Genomic DNA, 17,617 nt, shown 5'->3' with positions numbered 1-17,617 from the left:
TGTAAAGTTACACTGTCAAAAATTAACAGCAGTAATTTCAGTTATGTAGACTCATAAGAAAAAGGGGGGTTAAATTTTCAAAGTCATATTTTCACCATTTTATTCATAAGTTTATAAATGTTACAGTTAACTAAATATTTAGTTAACAAGCCAAATATCTTGTTACAAGAAAAACACTTATTTTGCAAGCAAAATATTTAGCCAGTAAGCTATATTTGGTTCAAACCAAATTTCTGCAGACCCACCTTTTATTTTGATAGTCTACTTCCACTTATCTGGAATTGAATTTGCACATTAGCTAAACATTTAACTCTGAGCTAAGCAGTTTGTAAATGACATTTTTATCTCTGAGGTAACTAAATGTTTGTCTAGCTAAGAGCTAAATATTTAGTTTGGAGCTAAATAGTTTACTTGCTCACTAAATAATTGGGTGGGAACTAAATATTTAGTATTTAATTTGGAGCTAATTAAATTGTTAAATATTTTTGTTTGAATCTGACATTTATAAATTGATTACCATCATGAAAACAGACTTTGAAAAACTGATCCCCATTTTTTACTCTTGTTCAAATGAAATAATCCAAATTATTGCTGTTAGGTTTTAATTGAGTAACTTTATAGACAGCAGGTGTCTCTTCCTGCAGGGGGAACCTTCGGGTCGGATACGGTTCCTTCGGGTCGGATGCGGTTCCTTCGGGTCGGTGACGGTTCCTTCGGGTCGGTGACGGTTCCTTCGGGTCGGTGACGTTCCTTCGGGTCGGTGACGGTTCCTTCGGGTCGGTGACGTTCCTTCATGTCGGTGACGGTTCCTTCGGGTCGGTGACGGTTCCTTCATGTCGGTGACGGTTCCTTCATGTCGGTGATGGTTCCTTCATGTCGGATGCGGTTCCTTCATGTCGGATGCGGTTCCTTCGGGTCGGATGCGGTTCCTTCGGGTTGGATGCGGTTCCTTCGGGTCGGTTGCGGTTCCTTCGGGTCGGTTGCTGTTCCTTCATGTCGGTGACGGTTCCTTCGGGTCGGTTGCGGTTCCTTCGGGTCAGTTACGGTTCCTTCGGGTCGGTTACGGTTCCTTCGGGTCAGATATGGTTCTTTCGTGTTCCTCCGGGTCGGTTACGGTTCCTCTGGGTCAGATATGGTTCCTTCCTGTTGGATGTGGTTCCTTCGGGTCGGATGCAGTTCCTTCGTGTCGGATGCGGTTCCTTCGGGTCGGTTACGGTTCCTTTGGGTCAATTGCGGTTCCTTCAGGTCGGTGACGGTTCCTTCGGGTCAGATGCAGTTCCTTCGGGTCGGTTATGGTTCCTTCGGGCCGGTTACAGTTCCTCCGTGTCAGCTATGGTTCCTGTCGGGGAACCCATGTGAAGTTCCACCGGCCCCCCGTGTCCTTCCTGATGAAGGCCTGTCCCTGGGGGAAGCTGTGTGTCTTCACACTGCTGGACGGACTGAGGGACATGCTGAAAGCCAAATCTGTCGGTTTGTGAAGCGACTGTGATGACGTAGCGCTGCAGCCACTAGAGGACACCTGAGATTTGTTCAGAACAGAACCGGAAGACGACCTGGAGGTGAAGCAGAGTTGCTCGGTTGGAGTCCAGTTGGACTCCAGCAGCTGGATGCCTCTGGTGGAGCAGATCTCTGTCAGCGCAGAGCTAGGCAAGGCTCCGACAGGTCCGGAGCAGGTTGGTGCTGGCCTGGCAGGAAAGGTGCCTTCAGAGGACGGGTGGTCCGTCTCCCCTGCGGCGGTTTGGCAGTAGCTGTGGACAGAGGATGGAGTGGACACCGGAGAACCAAAGGCGTCGCAGTACACCAGATCCTTTAAGCTGGACTCTGATTCGCTGGACGTATCGATGGTGTTCTGGTCCTTCAGGCCCAACATTCGCAGCACCCAGAGATCCAGGCTTGGTTCTGGAGAGGCTGACCTGGCAGAGGACTCAGAGCAGAACTCAGCAGTCAGGTTTCGGCAGACTCTCTTAGTGATCTGCTTGGGGAACGGACGACCTCTGACCTCGGAGGGTTCATGATTTAAGCTGCTCTGGTTTCTCTTCAGATTCCTCCTGTCTGCTGTCAGTTTCTGTGATGCAGAACAGATGAGACAGACTCAGATAGCATTCATGTCTCTCAGCTTCCTCCCTCGGTCCTAAAACATGACTGCTAGGCTAACGGTTCTATATAAATTGTCCTTAAGGATGAGTGTGAGTGGTTGTTTCTGTGTTGCCTTATCTTCATCCTTCTGTGCTCTAAATATCTTTATTTACATTTTTCTGGAGGTTCAGAAGAAGGGAATCTCTGTCTAAGGTTTCTTTGGGCAATCAAAGTTTGGTTGTGAATGTTAACTGACCTTTGACCTCTGGCCCTCCAAACCTCGGCCTGGGTTCGGTCAAAGTGAACCAAAGTTTGGTTTGAATGTGAACGCCAAGTGGACCAGAGACCGCTCCAAAAATAGGAAGTGGACTACAGAACAGGGCATTCTGGGTAAATACAACCAAAGCTAACATGCTAGCCTAGCGCTAGCAGCAGAAATGGCTCCTGGTCTTTCGCCAAAGACTAAAGAGAAATCCTCCAACACTAAAATCTGACGCCTCCATCTTGTTTCCATCTGGTGAAGAAGGAAGTTGCTCTCAGTGTCTTCAGAGGTTTTTGTGTCGTTTCCTTCAGTGGTTCTTGGTGCAGTGCCCCCACAGGCCAGGAGGGGAACAGGTTGGTTTGACTCAGAACCACAGCAGCTGCAGGTGGAGCAGATGATGGAGTTCTGGTTCCAATCTAAGCGTTTCAGGAAACTGATGCTTAGGACTGGAGTTGTAAACCACTGACCTACACGACACACAGCTCTTCCTTTGGGAACACACCGATCCTTAAAGCTTTTCTGTCCCAAAACTAAAAGCCTCAGGAACCTCAGTCAAAACTCAATGTGTGCTGCAGATTCTCCAGATCTGCAGCACACATTGAGACCGGACATCCGAACCTCAGTACAGTGATCCCTCGTTTTTCGTGGGGGTTGCATTCCAAAAATAAGTGAAATCCGCAAATCCTTTAGTTTTTACAATTATTATACAGCATAAATAAATACTCTACATTAAGACCGAAGAACAAAACCTGTTTTCAGGTCAGCGGATGTTCATCAATCGGGCCTTAATGTGATCCGGAGTCGTGTCATTAAAGCGTCTCCTCCAATCTGCCCCAGAGATTCACAGCTGGATCTACGGCAGAGCGACGGATCTCGTCAACCGAGCCTCCGGTCGGGTTCTGCTGCCTCTGGCTACAGTTTTTTCCAGCTGGCATTCAAAGTTTTCTGCTTTCATCTCCTGAATGGCCAATCTGTTTTACTTATATTTAAATACTGTATTGCCACACAGGTAGAGAAGGAGCTCGGAGACTGTTTAGCCAATCAGGACGCAGAACACAATGCACTGTGAAAAAAACTGCACAAAAAAATCCGCGAAGCAGCGAGATGGTGAAAGGTGAAACGCGTTATAGCGAGGGATCACTGTAATCCCTTCCTCACTACAGGCTCAGTCCAATCACCCACCTTCGCTTTTTCCTGCAGGTTCGTCACGAAAGAGGAACTGAGGAATCCTCTGAGTTTGCTGTTCTCCTCCTGCAGCCTGGCCAGCTCCTCCTCCCTCTGCAGCAGCGCATCCTGCAGCTGGAAGCACAAGAAGAATCATGAGCGCCAGAAACAAACTGAAAACTGGTCCAGATCTTCAATGATCTGCACTCAGTTTATTTAACGACGATTTATGATCTCTTTTCTGGTTTAACTGCAGGTATTAAAGTGAATAAGAACTAAAATCTGAATGATACTTGATGTTAACCTGACAGTAAACAGGTGTTGTCTACCTGCTTGTTCCTCTGGAGGTGAGGCGAGAGCTGCTGTGTCCACATCAGGCCAGCAGAGGGAGTGAAAGCACACTTGGATTCTGACAGAAACACACAGGAAATGATGTAATCATCAAAAACAATCCTTCATATGATCAAACAAAACCTCTAAAGTCGACAGGTTTTAATAACGCGACCATGTTGGATTTGACTGAACATTGAAGTCTGATTTTTACTGTAAGACAATAAAACGTTTAATCTAAGTACAGAAACCCTGCCCCCTGCTGGCAGGATGAAGAATCTGAATTTAAAACATGATTTAAATAGATCTGGACTTCACAACAGCGCCCCCTGTGGTCAGGAAGAGGAGGTCAGGAGAATCCAGCTGGGATCAGACCAACTCCGGCTGACGAGACACGAAGAAAATGATCTTTGATTTTTAGAGAATGGAATGGATCAATCTGTTTGATAAATAAATAAAGACCTGCTCATACTGCACTGTGATTGGCTGAATTACAAATGGGGGCGGGATCAGGTCAAGGTCAGGTCCAGAACATTAGCGTTAGCTTGACTCACCCCACAAAGACGACAGCATGTTTCTGCTCTCATCGAGGTCACAGAGGTCGGTGGGGTCATGCTCATGTTCCCACATAGAGGCCAGTGTTTCCATGGAAACACCAACGATGTCGCTGCCAAAGAAGTGACCAAGAAGAGAAGAAGAAGAACAGCTTGAGAAGAAACCCCCACAGAGAACCAAGAAGTTTAATTTATTCCTTATAAACACATTCAGCCTAAACAGCAGGATGTTTTCAAGGTGAAACACCGACCCCTACAGGCAGAGAGAGGAACTACAGAAACACTGACCCCTACAGGTAGAGCTCTAACTGAACTCCCTCTACAGAAGTGGATCAGCTTCTGTGTAATGAAATAACTTACTTTAAGTGACTCTGTGCAGCAGGAGACCCGGCGATGGCAGTATGATGCTGTGGTGCTCTTCAGATTGAGCCATTCAGAGCCTCGACATGCAGACCTGCTGAACATGTCACATAAAGACATTCATATCCAGATTTCCTGCAGTCCAGACCAGAATTGCTGCAAATAGCTGAAATAAATAAACATTTACTGATGATAAATTTACTGCATCATTTCACTGAGAAAAGAAAATCTGTTCCAAAGTAGTCCAGGTTGTTCAGGGAACCCGCCAACTGATTTAAAGCTCAAATATCCAGAAAGTTCTGATTTTCTGGGAAAGTCTTGCAGTTTGGCTGCTGCTGATTTTTATTCCTAATTTCTTCCTTCCCTCTTCCATTCTAATAATAACCTCAGAGCTACTGGCTGCCTGTTTGTCCACAGTCTGATTAAAGTCATGCAGTTCTTCCATCCTGCACTGACAGCAGCTTCTACTGAAGGATTTTAAATCAAGTGTGAACCTAAAGTGACTAAAACAGCATCGTTTCTTAAGATTTGATGCTTTTAAAGAGATTGACACGGAATTTACACAATAATGTCATAAAACAGCACAAACTTTCTCAACAAAAGATCATCAATAAAATAATAAATAAACGTTTAAAAGCAAAGTCTCATGTAAATGTTGGGTTTAAAACTGAACGTTCAGACTTTGCAGGTTGGAATCTGAAATCATCTTTAATTTTTCTGACAGCTGATTTCTGCTGGATGATCTTCAGTTTGACGAGCTGAAGGCGAAGCTTTTCCTAAAACAAGTGAAACTGAAGACTGAACTTAGCTTCTCCTCCACCGGTTAACCGAGCAGCTCTTTACCGCCGTCAGATTCAGACCTGAACGCGCCGCGTCTCCTCCGCGCTGTGCGTAAAGCGCACCGGACTCTCCAGGAACCACAGGGACGGGAAGCGAGGCGGGAAAAATCCTCAGTGCCGAACCAGAACCGGGTCCAGGTCCAGGTTCTGGTCCTAAAGCTGCAGGACGAGAGGAAACTTTGGTGAGCGGGTGAATGTCTGCCTGTGATGTGAGTTCAGTGTGAGCAAAGCTGCAGAGATTTCCTCCCACGCGCAGCAACAGGTGTCACCTCCCGCAGTCACGCACGTGCCGGCTTGTCCAATCAGCGCGCAGAAAGAGCTGAGCGAGTCAGACTCACCTGGGGACAGGTAGCCTCCTAAAACCCAACATGTGAAGTTCAGTCAAAACTAACAGGACGATTCTGGTTATTTAGTCCGTCAAAATCAGTTCCGTTCATTCACCGTTCATTCATTTATAACTGCCAGTTTCAAACTAAATACTGAGTTAAATATTGAGCTCCAACTAAATGTTATTTAACAATCAATCCTAAGAAACCAAACAGCCAGAACGGTTCAGGCAGCTGGTCCAGATGGAAATGAGAGAAATTACCAAACAGCTCCGGGATTTTCTGAATCATTTTTATTACTGAAAGTTTGATTTATCAAGTTCTCTTCCGATTCTGAGATTATGAATTAAACATTTTAGAATTGTGCATAAAGCCGGATTCAGTCACTTCCCCTTCAAGGTGAGTTAACCTGAAAATAACCTTGCAGTTAAAAAATGCAACATAAATTACAGCCAAAACAACGAGACGGAAATCCTCCAACTACAAACATTAAAAACAGCATAAATATTTTACATTATGATAACTTATTGGAGGATTTCACTCGAAGAATCGGAGCCGTGGTTGTCTGGCAGCGACAGAAAATGTCTGTTATTTAATTTACCTACAAAAACCAAAAGGAATTAATTTGTAAAACAAAGGGGACCAAAAGTTGCAAATGTCAAAGTTTTATCGTCACTTAAAAGGGATGCACAAAGAAAGCTAAGCTAGTTGACGCTAACTAGCTAGCGACAGTAATCTAACTTTGTACCAAAACACAGAGATTTAGTCAACATTAGCTATAGATATCAGATTAGCTTCTTGTCTCCTGTATATGCTGAATGTTTTAGAGAATTAGTTTCTGAGGAAAACTGCTCCCAATTAAAACAGGTTTGTACTTTTATAAATCCCATGCAGTTTTCACCTTTTTGTATTTTATTTATGTTTATGATTTTATTACAACAGAATCAACATGTTGAACTTCTGCACTCAGACTATCAGCAGCTTCTCTGTATTTTTGGTATTTTTTCTGTTTTACACATTTAGTTGTGCAGCTTTAAAATCATTTTTGGTTTACAAACAGCATAAATTCAGTCTGTTTATGAAAAGCGAAGACTTTAGTGATGAGCAATGAAAAGCTGTTTAACATTCTGCACTAAACGATGGAATCACCCAGGAGTATTAAATAAAGACAGTTTAGTTCAAGTTCAACGTTTGTTTATCATGGGCAAACAAGTTTCCTTCTCCAATGAAAAACTTTTCTGTCTGCAAGAATGCTACTTAAAAAAGGATGAAATGTAAAATAACCTTAGAAAACATGGTCCAAAAGGACCAATAACAGGAATAAAGTATTAACTATATATAATTTAATACAATAAATAGTGCAAATAAAAATGCAGGCCATGTGAATAGAAGCAGTGAAGATGTGCCACTTTATTTCAGTGTTTCATGAGAATGTGGTTCAATCTGAGATTAACTTCTAATCACATTTATTGTATCATGTAGCTTTTGGCTCTGGTTCTGGTCCTGACTGGTCTGATGGTAGGCGGCCTGTCAGCTGTGAAGCAGTTCAGGCCTAACGAGGCAGCGGGCTACAGGTGGGCTACCTGGTGGTCTAAGTCAGGTTCAGCGGGGCAGATGTTAAACCCGCCCGCCTCCCTCCCTGCCCTTCCTCCCTGCTGGGATCCTAATGACGGTGGGCCGGGCAGAGGGGATTTGTTGGACGACAGCGGCGGCTCCCTGACGTCCAGCAGCCTCCGCGCCGCTGGACGTCCGCGGCGGCGGCCACTCCCAGCTCGCCTAGAGAAAACGGGCCTCATCTGCTGCTGAACGGAGCCAGACGGAAAAATGAGAGAAACACAGAGAGAACTAAGAAACATGTTTTTATAGAGCAGGTCATTAGCTTAGCTTAGCATAAACACTGCTCAAATATATTTGTATAAAAATGTAACACCAGTGACTAAAAAGGTCAGCATGAGCTAATATTGACAGTTTGATTGTTTAATGCTGAGAAAAGACAAAAATAAAAAGCTGAATTATAAAAAAGTTGGCTGGGTTAAGCTAAGCTAAGGAAACTAATCAAAGCTAACATAAGCTAAGCTAAGCTAAGGAAACTAATCAAAGCTAACATAAGCTAAGCTAAGCTAAGGAAACTAATCAAAGCTAACATAAGCTAAGCTAAGCTAAGGAAACTAATCAAAGCTAACATAAGCTAAGCTATGGAAACTAGAGGCAAAATAAACTCATGCAATTTATATTAAAGCCGATGGGATGATAAAATATAAGATTAATTAAAATAATGAAGCTTTTTCAGTATTTGCTTGTTTTCTGATGTAAAAAGGAGAAACATCAAAGAAACGGTTTAAAGAAAACAAAACAGATCAGGATCTTTAAAATGGAGCTAAAGGCGCCAACAGCTGCGGCGCAGTTGTACAGCAACACACCTGTCAGGTGTGTGTGTGGGGGTGTGTGTGTGTGTGTGTGTGTGTGTGTGTGGACCTGCCTGGTTAATCCTGAGCATGTTTGTCTCCTGTAGAGATAATCTAAAGACGACGCCTGACTTCTGCACAGGAGGCCACTGCACACATTAACTACCCCCCTCAAATCATGAACTGCCCCTGACACACACTCCCTGGATCATGCATGCATGATTTCACACACACACCATCTATCAGTGTGTGTGTGTGTGTGTGTGTGTGTGTGAGCCGCCGGCCTCGTGCTGCTGAGCCTTTTCTACCTACATAATGGCGGCCTGCGGCGAGCTCCGGGCCAATTAAAGCCCCGGGAGGAGCGGCAGAGGCGGCCGCTGAGCCCGACCAGCCCGGTTCTGATCGGGTCGGGTCGAGCAGCTGCTGAGCTGACAACCTGCTGCGTCTGTTCATGCAGGACGAGCTGCAGCGTCCAATCAGAGGAAACGATAAGCAACCAATCACTGATCAGCTCTTCAGAGTCTCATCATCATCATCATCATCATCATCATCAGTCCAGATTCAGTTTGGCTTTAAGATTTATTTCATTTAAACTGCTTCAGTTAGTTTTAATTAGTGTCTTCTGTGTTTCATTAGTTATTATTACTTTTTATAGTTTTTCATATTTAGGCTCATTTTTAGGTGCAGATTTCAAAAAGGTCAAAGTTTGGTGGTTATGAGCATCGAGCATTGTTTATGTAATGAATACTCAACAGAAGAAAACATTTTTTAAACTCTGCTCTTTGCTCCCAAAGTTTGCAGTCGCCATTTTGCGGACTAGCACAGCGCCACCTGGAGGAGCATGGAGTGCCGTAATTTACCGACAGCTGACTAAACTGTTTGTGTGGAGAAAAAATAATCAATTTCACATCAGTTTGAAAATTATCATAAACATGAAAACAAAGGTTATTATAGCTGTAATTTCAGTATGTTTTGGTTTTATAAAACACTGAAATAAAAATCGTAAATAATGGAGATTATTATATTCACGATTTTTATTTATGTCAGTTAACAAAAATGTTTTATGAATTTCAATTTTGTTATTTTGTTCATTTTGGTTCACCACTTGAAGGAAATTCATAAGTTTGAGTTATTTTATAATTATTTAATTCACTATTTATGAAAGCTTTATTTGATTTGTGATCGTTAAATAAAAAGTCAATTTGCTGCACAAATTATATCCTGGACTGCACAGTGGCGCAGTTGGTAGAGCAGGTTAAAACGCATCGCAGCCCAGAGAGGAGTCCGGTTTACGTACCTGATGACGTCACTATGGTCCTGGCCTCTGATTGGCTGACTGGGATCGCGTGTCAACGTGCGCCACCACCGAAGCGTGATGATAGTTTGGACAGAGTTCTTCTCCCTGGTCAGCGAAGTGTAAAATAAAGGCCATTTCCTCCTGTTTCTGTAGATTATAATTAAACCTCAGAGCGACTGCAACCAGAAGAACAACAAACCTGAACGCTTGACAGAGAGAAGCATCTTCTTCAGAACTAAACTCAGTTTAAGATGCATTTAAAAACAAGCTAATTCACAGAAAATAACAGATCACTGCAAGTCCAACATTTTTCTGCAGGAGAATCTGATTAATGATTTACTGAAAGATGAGATTTACTTTAAATCGGTTTTTGTTGTCAGAGTGAAAACTCTTCAGTCACTCCTGCAACTTTTACCAGCTATCTGAGGTAAAATCCTGGTTCTCCTCCAACTTTATCAAATGAAACAATAAAACTGAAATTCTCCTCACTGGCATAAAATTTATATTATCAAAAGTTGGTAACTTCACTCCCACATTCCTGAGCGCTTCCCTTCATTCATCCTCTCATATCCATAATCTGGTCTGCATATTTCCATCTGCGTAACAGAAATAATTTCATCTTTCCCTCATTCACAACGTATTGATTACTGCAACTCTGTCCTTTCTAGAAACAGTTTTAGTCATGCACAGACATATTCAAAGTTTTCTGTGATTAGTTTAGGCTACAGTACCTAGCCGCTAACTTACCTTTGCTAGCTAGCTATCGGTTTTACCAGTTTGCTGAGTGACGTTCGTTTTTGCCACTCGCTCTCTTCTGTTGCCAACCGACACGATGCTAGCTGCATTCCAGCACCAGCTAGCTAGCTTTTTGTTGCACAGATTGGTGATACAGTTGTGCTGGACCCCAGGATAAATGCTAAAAGGCTAGCTAGCTTTATTTACACACAACACAAATTTGTCAAAAGGACAAAAAAAGAAAAAATCAAATAATGATAAAATCAACTTACACAGACCAGTCAAAAAAATAACAATGAGGATAAAAATTTTATTTCAAATTTTAACATAACTTTTACTCAGATACAGAAAGTTAAATCTCATCTTTCAGTTTCTTTTCATCACACAAAGAGCCTCCAATCAGTGATCTGGTGTTTAGGAAAGAAAGAGACTCTTTAGGTTCCTGAGGCGCTTCAGGCCCTGCAGGCGAACGCCGCCTGAAGAGCCGCCAGAGCGGGACGGCCGGCTGCTGGGGCTCCAGGTCCAACAGGGAGCCGCTGAACTGCGGCCAAGCCTCAAGGGGTCACCGCCGAGCCAAGAGTCCAGTTACCGTGGCAACAACTGGAGCAGTACTGGACCAGGACAAGAGAAAGCCTGGAAAGACTGCAGAGTAGCACGGACCGGTTTCATGGTTTCTCTGCATTTGGTTTTCATTCATCTCTGGAATGAAAACAGTTTCTGCAAAAGTTAAAGAAACAAGATGAGTCTGGTAAGAACTCAAGACTAACACTGATCAGGAGAATAAAACTGGCTGCAAACAAAAGCTAATAACGGCAAAAATGGAAAACCTCAGAATAAAGAGCAACAATATAAGACAAATAAAAAACCCCCACAAATGGTAGAAACAAAAGTTGGAACTTACCAAATAAGAAACTTTGGTTGATTAGATAGAGAGCAGAGGTGGAGCTGATGACACAAAGCAGCTAAAATCACTGCAAAATTATCATAAAGAAACAAAAAGAGAAACAAAAAGTAAAACGAGCCACCAATCACAGCGCAGCGCCCAGGGGGCCGCTGGCTTCAGCTGCCAATAACAGGTTCACTCAGCCAATCACAGGGCAGCTTCAGTTCACCAAACCTTCACTCCTCCATCTTTGTTCAGCGTTTGTTGTTTCCAGAAACCGTCTGAGATCTTCTCTGGACAGACGCTCGCGTCGCTGACATCAGCAGGAATAAAATGTTTCCACTTCATGTCCTGCTTCTCATCAGGTTCACACAGGCTGAAGGCTGAAGAGACTTTCAACAGGAACCTTCCTGTCTTCATCAGCAGCTTCTGGGTTTTCTGTTGTTTCCTCTTGAAAACAAGAACAAGATCAACACAAAGATCAGATTTTCATACAATTACATTTACAAAAGCATCCATGCAATAACTCTGGCCATTTTCTGTTGTTGAAAAACTCACTAATGTTTTCCTGAATCATAGGAAACTAAATAAAGTTTAGGATGGAAAACGTTCATGTTTACTCGAAGGAAAACATGAACTGAGTTCAGCTGCTGCTCTGTGCTGCCACCGCCTGGCCGCCGGATGAACTGCAGCTGGCAGAAATACTGGTTCCAATCCTGGGCCTTTCTATGGAGAACTGCAACAAATTACACAAATAAAAACTGTTACCAGTAAATACTCCCATCAAATAAATCAATGTACCTAGAAATAAAAATAGATAAATATAAAAAAAATAGTATTTATTTAGTAAATGAGTTGTATTTATGTATTTTATTTGGATGTTGATAGAAAAGTCCAGAGAATGTCAGAGGGAGCTGCATGGTGATTTTGTAGATCTAGAGAAAGGAAGACTGGTGCTGAAGCATCTAGATGAAAACCAGAGGATATTTATGGATGGAGCGAAAGAGGAGATGAAGTTGGAGTGAGAGAAGAAGATGGAGACGAACGACTCGCTGTCCTCGACCCTTAAAGGGGAAAAGCTGAAAGTAAAAGAAGAATTTCATCATATTGTTTTGTTTTGTGACAATTTCATTTAGTAAATAGCTACACATTTCATGGGCTTTTGGGTTTTATGTTCTTACGTTTCACTGAGTGTTTTTTTCTGTGCTTTGGGTCTGAAATAAATAAATGAAACAGATCAATTAAATTCCCATTAAATTTTTTATTTTGTTTTATTTTCATGGGGAAATGTATTTATTGGAGTACTTATTGATTATTTTTGAGACAGTGTTGATTCAGTTTTGAATTAACAGCTCTGCATCTTCCTGTGATTCTCTCTTTGTGCTCCAGCTTTTCATGCTGCATGTTGGCGTCAAACCCTGAAGGGTCAGAGGAGCAAACTGGTTTCGGTTCCTGAGCGCCTCCTGGAGTCGATCACAGATTTATGAAGTCATGTGTCCATAGAAACATCCAGCATCAGAAGGCATTTAGTTTCTGTTGGTATTCAGGAGCTGAGGAGACGTCTGTTCTTCTGTCCTGATGTTTCAGTGTTTTTCCTCTGGATTTGTCTGTTTGGGACATTAAATAAATCCGTTTGGTTCCCATCAGTCGGTCCAGCGTCCTGAGGCTGCAGACACAAAACAAAACAAGGTTCCTCTGCTGAGCTCTCAGTGCGTTTGTTTCCATCTGTGAAGAGCATCAGGCCCAAAGCTGAACAGAGTAAACCCAAAGCAAACAGGCTGCTGGATCAACCTGCTGGTTCTGGATCAGAACCAGAACCAAACATGGAAAAACAGCTTTCAGCTTCTATGCACCACAGATCTGGAACAAACTCCCAGAAAACTGAAAAACAGCAGAAACCCTGAGTTCCTTTAAACCCAGACTAAAACCAGCTGGTTAGAGTTGCTATGGAAACATAATCAATGAAACACTGATCAATAATCTGATGTATAACGACGCCACTTGGAAAAATGTAATGCTTCATTTGTTGATTTTTGTGCTTTTATGATGTAAAGCACTTTGAGCAAATAAAGTTTATTTGATTTCCTCCAGTTCTTAATGATCCCGTTGCAGCCAAGCATCTTGCTGCAGCGCAGCAGGAATGTTCTGCAGCAAGCGGCGAGTTTCTGACCCGCTGCTGGCAGCAGAGGCATCGATGGAGCTGTGAGGTTCTGCTTTGTCTGGACTCCGGGTCGGATAGGCTTTCAGCGTGAGAGCAGTCTGGGTAAACAGGTCTGGGTCAACAGCGGAGGACGGCGGGGAATATCCAGGAGATCCTTCACTGTGAAGACGGGAGCCATCCGATCTGTGTGAACATCACGGCTGCAGCGTCAGCAGCACAGGAGGGGAAACAAACGAGCTTTCTTCTCCGCTCCGAGAGTCTCACTCTGATTTATGGAGATGGTTGGCTGAACACTCTTTCACCTCTGCTGTTTTCCCAAATCAAAGACACAAGAAAGATGAGTTTCTTTGGGCGCAGCAGAGGCGGAGGGGTGAAGGCTGTTATCCCATGTATGAAGGCCTCGGGTTCAAACCCCGAAGATCGCCGCATGTCTTCCAGATAAAAACCACCAGAGTCGATAAAACTTTGTTAAAACTTCTTTTTGACAATTTGTCAGCATTAAAGTGACAACTTACAGATTTATATAATAAACTTCAATGAAAATCTAGAAAAGTCAACTCACTCTGATTATAGAAAACCGTTTGGGTCTCACATTTAAAGTCACATTTTCATTATTTATGAACTGAAAATAAAAAATCTTGCAGGTTTGCCAGAGAATCCATTCCTGCTCAGAGGACAAAATCTCACCAGAAGGCAGAACCGCCAGGCTCACCGCCAGGCTCACCACAAGGCCACCTCCAGGCTCACCGCCAGGCAGGCTCACTGTCAGGCTCACCGCCAAGCTCACTGCCAGACTCACCACCAGGCCACCGCCAGGCAGGCTCACCACCAGGCTCACCGCCAGGCTCACCACCAGGCCACTGCCAGGCAGGCTCACCACCAGGCTCACTGCCAGACTCACTGCCAGGCTCACTGCCAGACTCACCGCCAGACTCACCGCCAGGCTCACCGCCAGACTCACCGCCAGGCTCACCGCCAGACTCACCGCCAGGCTCACCGCCAGGCCACCTCCAGGCTCACCGCCAGGCAGGCTCACCACCAGGTCACTGCCAGGCAGGCTCAACACCAGGCTCACCGCCAGGCAGGCTCACCACCAGGCTCACCACCAGGCTCACCGCCAGTCTCACCGCCAGGCAGGCTCACCACCAGGCTCACCACCAGGCTCACCGCCAGGCCACCTCCAGGCTCACCGCCAGGCTCACCACCAGGCTCACCACCAGGCTCACCGCCAGGCTCACCGCCAGGCTCACCACCAGGCCACCTCCAGGCTCACCGCCAGGCCACCTCCAGGCTCACCGCCAGGCTCACCACCAGGCTCACCACCAGGCTCACCGCCAGGCTCACCGCCAGGCTCACCACCAGGCCACCTCCAGGCTCACCGCCAGGCAGGCTCACCACCAGGTCACTGCCAGGCTCACCACCAGGCTCACCACCAGGCCACCTCCAGGCTCACCGCCAGGCAGGCTCACCACCAGGTCACTGCCAGGCAGGCTCACCACCAGGCTCACCACCAGGCTCACCGCCAGGCAGGCTCACCACCAGGTCACTGCCAGGCAGGCTCACCACCAGGCTCACCACCAGGCTCACCGCCAGGCAGGCTCACCACCAGGCTCACCGCCAGGCTCACCGCCAGGCTCACCACCAGGCTCACCGCCAGGCAGGCTCACCACCAGGCTCACCACCAGGCTCACCGCCAGGCTCACCGCCGGGCTCACCGCCGGGCTCACCGCCAGGCTCACCGCCAGGCAGGCTCACCACCAGGCTCACCACCAGGCTCACCGCCAGGCCACCTCCAGGCTCACCGCCAGGCTCACCACCAGGCTCACCACCAGGCCACCTCCAGGCTCACCACCAGGCTCACCGCCAGGCTCACCACCAGGCTCACCGCCAGGCTCACCACCAGGCCACCACCAGGCTCACCGCCATGCTCAGACTGCAGGAAGTTAGAACGACAACCACCGTCCCATGCTTCATCTGGCAGCAGAGTTTAAGGATCGAAACCTACTTTGTTTATACATGTATTTACTTTTATGCATTTGTAAGTTTCTTTGGTCTGAACATGATGAGAGAAGAAGTTCATAATTTTCTGCAGACCTGTTAAACAGCAGCTCCAAGCCAAACAGGGAGGCAGCTGCAGCTCCTCCATGTTCTGGATCCTTTATGTCCCATGTTGGACCTGAAGTCATGTTAGCTCTTTAATGATTGTTCAGTCAATGACGTTAGCAAAGATTCTGATGAAACAGCCAAACCATGAGTCACCAGCTGCTCTTATAATCCAACTCTGAAGGCAGGTAGAGTGAAGTTTAATGGCCTTATTAGTTTAAACTCTCAGTCTCTGCCATGCCAGTAGAGCAGCTGCTAAGGTTGGCCACAATAAAACATTCAACATGGTGGACTCTGCTCAAGTCAGGTAAAGCAGGTAGATCAAGGTAAGTAATTCATCATTTTAAAAACTATTTTCTGCCACATAAAATATTCCAATGAACTTAGCCGCGCTAACACTGGACTACTTATCAAAAACAGCAATAAAGCGTAACACCTCTATTGTAAATAGTAGCAGCTAATGCTAAAGCGCTATCCCAGTACTGTAAATAGTAGCGGCTAATGCTAAAGCGCTATTCCAGTACTGTAAATAGTAGCGGCTAATGCTAAAGCGCTATACCAGTACTGTAAATAGTAGCGGCTAATGCTAAAGCGCTATACCAGTACTGTAAATAGTAGCGGCTAATGCTAAAGCGCTATACCAGTACTGTAAATAGTAGCGGCTAATGCTAAAGCACTATACCAGTACTGTAAATAGTAGCGGCTAATGCTAAAGCGCTATTCCAGTACTGTAAATAGTAGCGGCTAATGCTAAAGCGCTATATATACCAGTACTGTAAATAGTAGCGGCTAATGCTAAAGCGCTATACCAGTACTGTAAATAGTAGCGGCTAATGCTAAAGCACTATACCAGTACTGTAAATAGTAGCGGCTAATGCTAAAGCACTATACCAGTACTGTAAATAGTAGCGGCTAATGCTAAAGCTCTATACCAGTACTGTAAATAGTAGCAGCTAATGCTAAAGCGCTATGCCAACATTGCATTTAGAGGACTGCTTCAGGGTCCTCTGAGTATTTCTTAGACGTCAGAAATTGAACCAGGACCAACAGATCATGTTTGACTCTAGAATACTTTGGGCTACAGATGAACTCATTCTTACCTCCCAGCTGCCATCATTCCTCCATCACCGTGCTTCACAGCTATTATGAGGCGTTTGGTTTCCTCTATCATGGTGCAACATCTCTACGTTGCCCCAGAAGTCAGATCAGACCTCAACTTTGTGGCCATTTTGTTTTAAGGAGAAAGAGGTGTTCTCTTTTAACCCAAAGTGTCCTATCATGACCTTTAACCTTTAGCCTGCTAACCGAGGCCTGCAGAGTCGTAGATGGAGCCGTTGAGTTCATCTGTGAGCTTCACGCTGTGACGTTGGGCTCAATCTGCTGGGATGTCTGAGATGTTTTGCTCTCTGGAGAATGATGGACTTCAGATGGTTTTTGCATGACCTTTGACCTTTTCCCAGCTGCTTTTCTGAGATCACTCCTGAGATCTTTCCACCTTCACACACATCTTTAGAGAGGCAGCCACTGAGACCAATTCTGGGGATACTTTGCTCAACTTTTAATGTATCCTGTTTCTATGGCAACAGGGAGAGGTTTAGGATGACATCACCTGGAGAAGGTTGTCGTCTCTAATTAGAGGGTCAGCATGTATTGCTGCCATTAACCCCAGTGTGTTTTTTCAGTGACACAATCCTCCATCCTGTAGTAAGTTGGGGGGTTGGAGCTGTGATGCTAGCATGCTAGCAGCAACAGGAACACAAAGACATTGAGGTCAGATTTCAGAGTTATTTGGGTTTTATTTGTTTATTTTGGGTTTTCACAGGATGAATGAAACTCATGTGATATTTACAGAGGAGTTCAGTATCTCGTCTCAATAAAGCTTAAGAACCTTTTGTTGAGTTTAGCATTTTAAATCAGTCAGTCAGTGAGCAAACGGTCAGATCAGTCCTTCCCCACAACTTCTTTAAGTATTTAAAACATTTTCTCTCATTGGGTTTAATAAAAACATTTCATCATCTAGACATTGCAACTTCACTTCATCAGTGTAAAGACTCTATTGACTGGATTTATTGCACAACTTTGAGGAAAAGTCACAAAAAGCATAAAATGGAGCCAAATAAAT

The 17,617-nt window shown here is 44.7% G+C and overlaps 1 protein-coding gene and 1 long non-coding RNA gene across 3 annotated transcripts; both read right to left on the bottom strand.

Moving 5' to 3' along the window:
- Positions 1-585: 585 nt before the first annotated feature.
- Positions 586-5,885, bottom strand: gmnc (geminin coiled-coil domain containing). 2 transcript variants are annotated; one of them, XM_015013098.2, is made up of 5 exons: positions 4,747-4,843; positions 4,387-4,499; positions 3,832-3,911; positions 3,521-3,637; positions 586-2,065 (listed from the first exon to the last, which is right to left on the bottom strand). In XM_015013098.2, the coding sequence occupies exons 2-5, from the start codon at positions 4,478-4,480 to the stop codon at positions 1,331-1,333; spliced, it is 1,026 nt and encodes a 341-aa protein (XP_014868584.2). In that variant the 5' UTR covers positions 4,481-4,499; positions 4,747-4,843; the 3' UTR covers positions 586-1,330. The 2 variants fall into 2 exon arrangements, with proteins under 2 accessions (XP_014868584.2, XP_087867650.1); XM_088011524.1 differs by lacking the exons at positions 4,387-4,499; positions 4,747-4,843 and adding an exon at positions 5,607-5,885.
- A 4,753-nt stretch (positions 5,886-10,638) lies between these two features.
- On the bottom strand, positions 10,639-11,889 carry LOC106933690 (uncharacterized). Its single transcript, XR_001421537.2, has 3 exons — positions 11,790-11,889; positions 11,250-11,681; positions 10,639-11,065 (listed from the first exon to the last, which is right to left on the bottom strand). It is a non-coding gene; the product is annotated as an uncharacterized LOC106933690 (long non-coding RNA).
- Between the last annotated feature and the right edge of the window lie 5,728 nt (positions 11,890-17,617).

This window comes from Poecilia mexicana, unplaced genomic scaffold, assembly GCF_051168715.1.
Source record: "Poecilia mexicana isolate PSO_F unplaced genomic scaffold, ASM5116871v1 scaffold_13, whole genome shotgun sequence".
Classification (NCBI taxonomy): Eukaryota; Metazoa; Chordata; class Actinopteri; order Cyprinodontiformes; family Poeciliidae; genus Poecilia; species Poecilia mexicana.
Note: the sequence above shows the minus strand (reverse complement) of the source record. Positions and strands in the feature narration are given on the sequence as shown.